Source organism: Sceloporus undulatus, chromosome 7, assembly GCF_019175285.1.
Source record: "Sceloporus undulatus isolate JIND9_A2432 ecotype Alabama chromosome 7, SceUnd_v1.1, whole genome shotgun sequence".
NCBI classification, from domain to species: domain Eukaryota; kingdom Metazoa; phylum Chordata; class Lepidosauria; order Squamata; family Phrynosomatidae; genus Sceloporus; species Sceloporus undulatus.
The window spans coordinates 18,388,744-18,399,176 of NC_056528.1; the positions used below are offsets into that span (position 1 = coordinate 18,388,744).

At 44.9% G+C, this 10,433-nt stretch overlaps 1 protein-coding gene across 3 annotated transcripts in view; it reads right to left on the reverse strand.

Moving 5' to 3' along the window:
• SARDH (sarcosine dehydrogenase) overlaps positions 1–10,433 on the reverse strand; it is a 39,006-nt gene that overhangs the window by 7,425 nt on the left and 21,148 nt on the right. For 2 of the 3 annotated variants that reach the window (XM_042480067.1, XM_042480065.1), the window contains exons 17-20: positions 9,781–9,928; positions 8,110–8,203; positions 3,740–3,902; positions 1,983–2,151 (exon numbers count right to left, since the gene is read on the reverse strand). In XM_042480067.1, coding sequence (XP_042336001.1) covers positions 1,983–2,151; positions 3,740–3,902; positions 8,110–8,203; positions 9,781–9,928 — 574 coding nt within the window. The remainder of the gene's footprint in view (positions 1–1,982; positions 2,152–3,739; positions 3,903–8,109; positions 8,204–9,780; positions 9,929–10,433) is intronic. The other variant, XM_042480066.1, reaches the window with a different exon arrangement.

Below are 10,433 nucleotides of genomic sequence, written 5' to 3' on the forward strand. Positions count from 1 at the left end.
AGTACGACGAGGAGGTGGGATATAAGTAAGAGTAAAAGAAATTAAATGATGGTCAGACAATGGAAAATCAGATGCCAGGTAGTCGGAAATGACACACTTAGCAGCAAGAATTAGGTCGAGACAGTGACCAGAGGAATGGGTTGAGGAGTTAGAATGAGGCTGAAGGCCAAAAGAAGCAAACAGGGATCTAAGGCGAGATGAAGAAGGATTGTTGGGATTGTCAAAGTGAATATTAAAGTCACCTAGGATTAGAGAAGGGACTGTATCAGATAGAAAAAATGTCAGCCAAGATTCAAAGTCAGATAGGAATTGGGTAGCAGAACCAGGAGGGCGATAGATGACAGCAACCCGGAGCTGTAAAGGAAAAAAGAGTCGAATACAGTGAGACTCGAATGAAGAGAAACAATAGCTGGGGGGGAAAGAGAGAACTTGAAACTGGCAGGAATTGGACAATAGTATACCAACCCCTCCTCCTCGACCCTCAGGGCGGCTTGTGTGAGTGAATGAGAGACCGCCAAAAGAAAGGGCAGCGGAGGTGGCAGTATCATGGGCCGGGAGCCAGGTTTCAGTAAGAGCGAGAAGGTTAAATGATCTAGAGAGGAAAAGATCATGGACAGCAGTCGCTTTCGGAGCAACAGAGCGACAGTTCCAGAGTGAACAGAGGAATGGAAGCTGGGAGATAGGAAGAGGTCGAATAGGGATCAAGTTAGGAGAGATGCGTGGAGCCATGGGAGGAAAGGATTTAGTAAGCGATAATCAAAAGAAGAAAATATAATAATGACAAAAGTAGCAATATAATAGCCAACTGTACTTGGTAATATTGCCTAAGTATCACAAGGCACAAGGGATTTAATAGAGAAGGAAGGGGTGGGATTGGAAGCCTTTGCTCAAGGTCCCAGCTGCTGAGAGTGATGGAAGGAGAGATGGCTGATGGATGCAGGGAAGGAAAGCTCTATCCTTTGAAGCAGGCCCGATAGATCCGACTTATCTTTTTCTTTAATTGTTCACACTTCAAATGCCCTTTGAAATCACATGTTTTGTATGAAAACTTTGCCTTGGGATTCAAGGGCTGTTACCATCTCATGCTTGTTTTGCCAGACTTCCGATATGGCCAGATATGCTCCAATGCTGCTGCAGGTCATTACAAAATACAGCCAGTGCTTAATAATGTTGCACATTGACTGTCAGATATTGTCAAAAGGGGAAGGTCACTGCTCAATAACCTTTAGATAAAGCCAGTGGTGGAATTAAGAAGACATGCCAATTATTATATACTATCTAATATCAATCATAAGAATCAAATAGTACAGGATGCTTGTCGTGGTTGCATGCCTTTAAGTCCTTTCTGACTTATGGCAACCCTAAATTGGCTCTATCACAGAGTTTTCTTGGCAAGTTTTATTCTGAGGAGGTTTGTCATTGCCACCTTCTGAGTGTGAGAAAATGTGACTTGCCCAAGATCGCTCAGTGAGGTTCCATGACTAAATGGGATGTGAATTTTGGTCTCCCAGAGTCCTAGTCCAACACACAAACCACTAAACCACAATGACTCTTGGGCTGCATCTACACTGCAGAATAAATCTAATCTGACATGTTTTGACAGACATGGCATCTTGTGCTCAACAGATTTATTGCTGACTGCTAATTCAATATGTAAAGACAGTATGGTGTAGTGCTTTGAGTGTTGGACTATGACTCTGGAGACCTCCGTTTGATTCCTTGTTCAGCCATGAAACCCACTGGGTGACTTAGACAAGTCACACTCTTGCAGCCTCAGAGGAACGCAATGGCAAACCTCCTCTAAACAAATCTTGCCAAGAAAACCCCATGATAGGGTTGCCTTAGGGTGGTCATAAGTTGAAAATGACTGGAAGGCACGCAACATCACTGCCACCGCCAATTCAACATTGAACTGATTCAATGATTCTAGTTGGGACTAATAATAGGATTCAGGCTAGCGATGTCTGCTACGTACTACTCACTCATCTATGGTGAAACAGACGAGACGGCGGGATATTCCGGCTGCTTTCTGGGCTTCTACAGCTTCCCGCCCAAGGAAAGGGATTTCCGACTTCAGCTTGCATGTGAAGGCCAGGCCTGCCTCAAGGGGACTGTCATCAGGCCGGAGGTCTGCATGCCAGTGTCTGTAACCTAGGGATAGAATTCTTCAGTAAATTTTAATTCTTGAAGGAAGCAATGAGCTTTTCAAAGCAATTTACTTCGTGCTGTGAAAAAGTACTTGAAAACTGCATAGTTTTAAAAGACTATTGTGAATGAGGAGGCCAACCTGGCATGCAATGTGGGCTACTGTGTTAGTGAGCAGGTGAGGGAAAATAGACAAGGGGAAGGAGTAGCTGTGGTCTATAAAGATGATCTTAACCTGATTGGACTACCTATTTGGGAACTGAATTACATTGAAGGTCTATACCTGAGACTGAAGAACAGGGATAGATGGAATTCTGTTTGTGTCCCAGCCATCTTGCTGCCTATCAGACCTCCTGGCTGAACTCCAGCACTTGTTTTGGAGTTGATGTTGGAGTTGTCCAAACTTTTGGTCTTGGGCGACTTCAACATCCCATTTGAGGCCACTCTGTCGGATGCAGCTCAGGAGTTCATGATGTCCATGACAAACATGGGCCTATTCCAATGGGTTTCACAGTCCATACACTCAGGAGATCATACCCTTGATGGTGTTTTCATTTCTGAGCAGATGGATCTATGGGCAGAGGTGATTAATACTTCTGAGTTGTCATGGACAGATAATTTTCTAGTCAGAGTTAACGTCACAACTATTTCTGTTCCTATGACGATAAAGATGGCCCACCTTTAAAGACTAAAGGATTCTTCAGGATTCCAAAAAACCTTACAGAGTTTTATAGCTGTTATCACTGATGATCCTATGGAAGCCCTGGTCAAGAGACAGAATCAAGATATGACTAGGGCTACAAACTGGTAAGCTCAAGGCTGGACTTTTGCAACACACTGTATATTGGGCTACCTCTGTGCCAAGTTCAGAAACTTCTGTTAGTGCAGAACATGGCAGCCACGTTTGCTCATCTTGGCTTCTAGTTAGAGGTCAGGCCTGATTTGCTCTAGGATCCATTCCTCCTCCTTTAGTGGGCCAAAATTTGGGTTACCAACAATAGACCCATGACTCGCATGTGGCCTCCTTGTCTGTTTTTGCTCCGAAAGTATGGCAACAATTTTAGCCATGGTTTTGAGATGCCTCCCTGCATTTCCTCAATGGATCTTGGCACATTTCCCTTCTCTTGAGTTTTGATGCCAGTATTTTGATTCCATTTGCATAGTCCTGGTGTGTTGCGGTGGTTAAGAAGGCTTAGCATGATCCAAAATGGCAGCACTCATGACTTTCAGAGGGATGTGATTATCCAGCATTATCCAGGCAGATAAGCCAGGAATTCAAGCAGGATTTCAGGATATACTTCTTTTCCATTTCAGGTTTGACAGAGACTTTCAAAGAACAGGTCAGTTTCAAGGGAAAAAATGTAATAAAATAAAGGTTCTCTGCAGTTACTTCTGGATCCTTGGACAATAACAAAGGTCTTTACAAAATTTGGACTTCAGTTCTCAGAATCATCAGTTCAGAATCGATGACTGAGACACTCTGGAAGCTGTAATAACTGGCAAAGTAACCTTTCCAAACTCTGGATTATATATTCATTGGCAGCAGTCATCACCCACCCCTTGCAAATAGAAATAAATGCTTCCTTCCAAAAACCTTTCTCAATGCTGAGTGAATCGATGGCTCTGTAGCCTGCGTTCATGATACCGTGCTTGGCACCAGCTTTCATGACCAAACGGTAGACCCTCACGCAGTGCTCTTTGGGGACGTGGAGCTCCCATCCCATCTCTCCCACAAATGACAACCTCATGGCACGGACCTGGAGGATGGAGACAGCAAGAGGGTATAGGAGGAGGAGAAAGGGAAGGAAGAAGAAGAGTCAGTGTGAAATTGCAAATGAACTGTCTCCAAAAAAGGTGCCTAGTTCAATGCTCAACCTTGTTCTCCCCCCATATATCCTAGTCTGTGACTGTTGCACTTCCATCACTAACAACTGCCTCAAGATCTCCCATTCCTTTAGGCCATATGTCAAATAAATGGGTTCTGGTAACAATTTAAACAGACTTTTAGAAATTTTTCCCTTCTAAATTCCCAGAACACTAATCTATCTCTCTTATTCTCTCTCTCTCACATATGCACATCTAGGATTTTTTGTCCAGTCACTTGTTTTCTCCCTGATATTCCCATAGCCCATCTCAGGGTAGCTTTAGGTCTTAACCTTCTGATGGTGGGCCAATTGGTGGCACAGCCATATGACTCTGCATTTCCACAACAATTGAGTTAACACAATGGAACATTACGCAGGCAGTTCTACTTCATCCATTGTTCTTCCAGTTATGTGAACACCCTTGCATTTTTAAACTAGCAGATTTATTTCACAGCCTCAAGTCCCATCAGACCTCTGGAACACAACAACACAGTGACAATAAGACCAGTATAAAGGGGCCCCCTGGCACATGTGTGCGCGTGTCCCTGTGTAAGGTAGGGGAACATTATGATCCCCTGCTAGCAGCCGCTCTGCAAAATGGAGCTGTCAGCTCGGCTCAGTCTGAGCCTTCTCCAGAGATGCTCATTTAACATGACACGGTGCATTAATCTAGATTAGCCAGATGAAATATTCATGGCTCATAACGGAGAAGAGTTATTCAAATCTATTGCTTAAGAACAGGAGACAAAGCAAGACATGGCAGGAAGTGTCAGTGACAAGCGTTGTTTGGCCATATGTGGCTTCTCCCCTCAGCCGATGCTGAGCGCATGTCAAGATCTCAAAGCACCAAATGGCATCATTCTAATCTCTTCAACAAACCCTGAGCACCCTATAGTATAAGAACAGTTATGTTTCTTCTACTACTACTTAGAAATGAGGGAAATAACCCAAGATTGTACTGGGTGTCATGCTTTCTTTGGTAGTCTACCTCAGACACTGGCAATAGCCATGTGGAAGAGGGTCTTGGTTTCCAGGCTTCAAGGATGGAGAGAATGTGGCCGGTGGCCCATTTGAAGCCCCAAGCCCACATTTTTGGCCCTTGAAATTCCCACATTTCCCCCAAGTCACCACAAACACATGAAAACTAAAGTGGTGGAAAGTCCTGCCATGCAGAAGTGGTGGTTTGTGTTGGAGATAGCCTGAAACTCTATGATAAGAGTGCATATTCTCTCTCTAGGGAGTGTATGTTTGTGATAACCCTTTCCAAACACAGGTTCAGAACAATGGTCCTCAGCCTTGGGTCCTCCCAGGAATTTTAGACTTCAACTCCCAGAATCCCTGATCTTTTGGGCAAGCTGGCTGAGACTTCTAGGTGTTGAGGTCCAAAACATTAGAAGAGCCAAAGGTTGAAAACCACTGCTGCAGAGCCATCCAAGCACCTATAAATCCCCATGAGCCATTGAACATGTTGAACTTTAGCCTCCAAACAGTGCTTTGTATAGCTCTTTTAAAGTCTGTAATATAACCCAAACCAGATCCATGTACTCCTAACATGGAAGCCTCCAACTGGGAGGAACTGATGTCTGCACAATGGCTTTCCTCCTCTGTCAGATGATGCACCAATTTCCATTCTTGCCTTGGAAGTGAACACTGTGTAGGCTGTGTAGGCTGCCAGGGTGACGACATGTCAGTGTGCCTGGCATGTTACCACACAACCTCCCACGAAGAGTTACAAGAGCAACCCTTTGGCTCAGTTATAGCAAGCTGAAGATGAAGTGTCCTCACCGTGCCTTGAGTGCAAGAAACATTTGCAACCTCAAGATGACTTGGTGATGCTCACATTTTCCTGCTGCTGGCATGTTTCAGTGTCTGCTTTTTTGCTATATATATATATATATATATATATATATATAGAAAAGTCTGGCCATCACCTTTATTTTTCGGCTGTAGCTTCATCAACCCAATCTCCGGTGGATTAAAGAATGGAAAGGGAAATGGTTCAACTCCCTTCACTCTCTTTGCCTGGCAAAGTTCCACACGATGCCAACCTCCAGTGTTACACTGCACTGCCAACACTATGTTGACAGCTCTTGGTGTGCGACTCTATTGTCAGGGATCCCAAAATAAACTCACAATACCTTTTCTATTTTCTACTCTATTGTTGCAGAGGGAGTCGCTCTTCAAAAGATGGCATTATACTCCAGTCACTTTTAATGCAGATCTGTCTTTGCAGAAGTAAGATGGGATGGCAGCTGGCTGGTGTGTGTGTGTGTGTGTGTGTGTGTGTGTGTGTGTGTTAGAATTCATCACACCCTCATTCGTCTTTCTTCAGTCCACCACCTAATCTCTGTGGCTGCCATCTCTCCCTCTTCCAACTCCAACTGAATGAAGCTTTAACAATTTCCCAGAAGGCAGAAATTCAACAGGTATAGTCCTGTCTATTGCTGTCTATCCATGGTCAGAAAATCAAGAAACCACCACCTACTTCTGCTAAAGGCATGTATCCAATCCAATCCAATATAATACAATATTGAATTTCATGTATCCTTTGTTGGTTGTTTGACTGGTTGTAAGGCTCTGTGGGCATATGAAGGTGATGGTCACTTCCAACTTATGGCGACCCAAAGGCGACCCTATCATGGGGTTTTCTTGGCAAGATTTGTTCAAAGAGGGTTTGCTATTGCCATTCTCAGAGGCCGAGAGAGAGTGACTTGCCCAAGATCACCCAGTGGGTTTACATGGCTGAGATGGGATTTGCGCCCTCATCTGCAGAGTCATAGACCAATGCTCAAACCACTACACCACACTGGCCCTATTGTAAAGCCACCAAGAAGACAAGAGGATTCTGCCGGGTGAGACAAGGCAATGATTTGGAGGAAATCACACACATAAAAAAAAGACTCCCACATTATTTTCTTGGGATCTTTTGGGCTGCAGGGACCTCCTTCCATGACACATCCAGGAAGAAATCACATTTAAGAGCTGGGAAGGGTCATCCAAGCCAGCCTCCCTCTCTCTCCAAGTGATACACGTGGACCGTCTGGTTTTCTTTCTTGGATCTGCGTCTGTGGAGTGTGCATACTGGATGGCTGAGGTCATGGCGGACCTGTCATGTCATCTGAGGTGCTTTATCATGATTAAAATCTGTGGTGTCCTCCTCCCACGGGGTCACAGAGACTTGTGTGTGGTTCCTTCCCTGCCTCTCCCACTTTCCTACATCTGCTTGGCTAGGAAGCCATTTATCTTCATGAAAAACACATGCCTGGACTGGAGACCAGCAGCTGGAGCATTCGGAGATGGACCGGTGAGTGTGACCTTCTGGAAAGTTCTACCTCCTGGCCAGATAAACCTCCAGAGACACCAGCATCCCAACATGTGGGACTTAAGAAACCCTCCCCATTCAGTTTAGCACATTCTGCACAACACAAAAAACACACACAGCCTTCTCAGGTGTTTTTTGAATGGGCAAAATGTGGCCCTGGGACCATACGTGACGCTCCACCAAGGCTGTTTTTTGCATGTAGACTCCTCCATGGTTGTCTTTTTTTTTTTTTCCTGGCACAATAAAATGAATGAATTGTCTCTCTTGGCAGTTACAAAGAACAATAATTTTATAGGTTCAGGATTCCCCTTGCAGTCCAATATGAAAAAAATTATCCCCATTTTTGGAAAAACCAGAAGTGGACTTCTGGCCAGTTCTAGGGGTGTTTGGGGCATGTCTCTGGGACTCTTGGAGAGTCCCAGAGAACAAAATTGACTTCCAAGCCCACTACAGTCTCCCAGCCCTGATTTATAGTATTGTGTGGACTAAGATTGCCAGTTCAGGATCGCCCTTAGGTTTCCAGGACAAAATCTGAGATCTAGAGATGGTCCTTGTGATGCCATTCAGCATTAAGTACCAACTATGACTCTGGAGGCCAGGTGTCGATTCCCCACTCAGCCATGAAACCCCAAGGCATGCTAGTTTACTTGCATCTATTGTATGCCAGCCTAAAACAGAAAGATTTTCAAGAGGAAATAGAGGTTAATGGAGGCTGGGGAAAAGTCACTAAGGTTCCCGGATGAGGTGTCAGGTGGATGGGAGGACGCAGAGGCCTACCGTGCAACCAGCTATCTTCACCAGCTTGTGTGTGGAGAAAGGGAAAGCCTTGTCACTGAGATCCGTGTCTAGAACCTCCTGCAGGACTTCGCGGCTGCAAGGAAGGGGGAAAACCATTGTGAAGAGAATACTTCATCCAACAGTCCAAGAACAGTCCAATCCCCCCTTACTTGCTCCCTGATACGGCTGTTAGTTTTTCAAAATGGTGTCACTGAAGACCACTCCATCTGCCTGCCAAGGACAACCTTTCAGGCTTATTTGAGCAGAACATGACAACCAACTATCCAAGAACTGTCCCATTCCCACCCACCACCAGCCTTTCTTTGTCTCTCTCACACACATTTCCCATGTCTATAATCCCTGATAAGACTCTTTATCCTTCAAAATGGCATCTTCAAAACCATCTCGTCTCCCTACTAGAGACAACCTTTCATACTTATCTGAGGAGAACATGGCAACCAACTGTCCAAGAAGAGTCTCATCCACTGCTACTCTCTTTCTATCTTACACACACACATTTGGGAAAAGTTTCTTTGACAGTATGGAAATTTCTCTTTCTCGGGACTATAATTCCCAGAATCCCCCAGCAGCTAGCTAGCACATTCTGGGAGCAGCAGTCCCCAGACATAACTTTCTCAAACTCAAGGTTCTTTCTTCCAGCACAGAAAATCTTTGCTCTCCCCACCTCTCTCTAGTACTCTGATTTTAAATATGCCAGGAAAACTCTTGGAGATACGCTAGCACTGAAAAATGACAGGAGCCACACTGACGATCTCTTGAGGCTCAGAGGATTTATCTGCTCAGCAGGCACAGGATTCTGCGGCATCATGTCACAAATGCCAGTGAATCCAGTGTGACAAGCCTGCAAGTGTCCCCAAGGAGTTCTGGAGGCTTGGCAAAGCAGGGGGAGAGGCGAGGAAGAAGACGGAGCGCATTAGGAAAATTAGCTAAACCTCAGACAGCACGGATAATGAGTGGAAATCCTCTTAAGATTTCCAGTGCAAAAAACACTGTGCCTCCTGTCAAAACGGTGCTGTCCAGAGCAAAAGGAACAGGCTTTCAAAGAGCCATCAAGGGGAAAAAGCAAAACTTTGGAGATGAGGCTTCCTGTCATGCTGCAGATATGCTCTGCTGTGGCATCTCTAACAGGGTCTTCACCGACGTTGACCTGAAGCAGAGAACATTTTGCTGCCTGAAGCAGAAAGCAAAGCTTCACCTGTTGTTCTTGGTCTGCGCCTCCAAAACTGAGTTCTAGAGAGCCTCAGGTCCTGTCATGGGGTTTTCTTGGTGGGCTTTGTTCAGAGGAAGTTTGCCATGGTCTTCTTCTAAAGCCGAGAGCTTCCATGGTTGAGCTGGGAATCAAACCCTGGTCTCCAGAGTCATAGTCCAACACACAAACCATTACATCAAACTAGAGAGCGCCAAAATCCTCCAGATAAACTTCTCTAAACTTATGGAATGCCTTTTAGCATTTCCAGGAACATTTGCAGGAGTCTCACTTGAAAAGCAATGTGGCAAGTGTTGCCCCTGCCCTGATCTCCCCTGCAAACCTCTGTTGCCTTGTCTATCCTCAGGAATGCCACCATTACCTTATCTGTTCACCCCTAGGAGACTAAAAGAGCAGCAGGTTGCTCAGGGTTATTTTGCACCTGCATCTCTTCCTCCTCTCACCTGGCTGGTCCTTGGATGCTGATCATCCCAAGCGCTTCTGAATGGTCAATCAGTTGGCACTGGAACTTCTTGTCCTGAAGAACTGTCATGATGTGTGACCAGTTGTGTTGTGCCACAGCTCCTCCAACAGCGAGGTAGTAGCCATCCCCTGAGAAAGAGGAGGACACTTGTGAGCATGAAGGAGGATGCCTATCAAATCTTGGATTTTCTTCCACTGCTTGGTGCTTGCTTCTGGCAGAAAGAGATCTTTCATTTCTCAGAACCCAGAAAGCTTTCTAGCATTTGATGAGATGGATGCCAAGATAATCTCACTGAGAAGAAAGACCTGTTGGAGCAATAGGCTTCCCTCATCACACAAGAGCCCAGAATGAACCATAAAAGTCCTTCTAGACCCTGCAATTCATCTCAAACTTATTCATGAGTTTGCAAAACTCAGGTCTGCTTGAACTTTATGACTCAGGTCTGCATGTACTCCAGGCTCAAAAAATGGCTATGTGTGGGCAATTCATAGAATCATAAAGAAAACTTGCAGAACAGAATATTATTTGGAAATGATGCAAACCAGAGATTAAAAAATATTCAGACCAAACCCTCAACCCACCCCTCATTAAAATACAATTAAACAGTGTGGGAAATGACGCTTGCATTGTGAC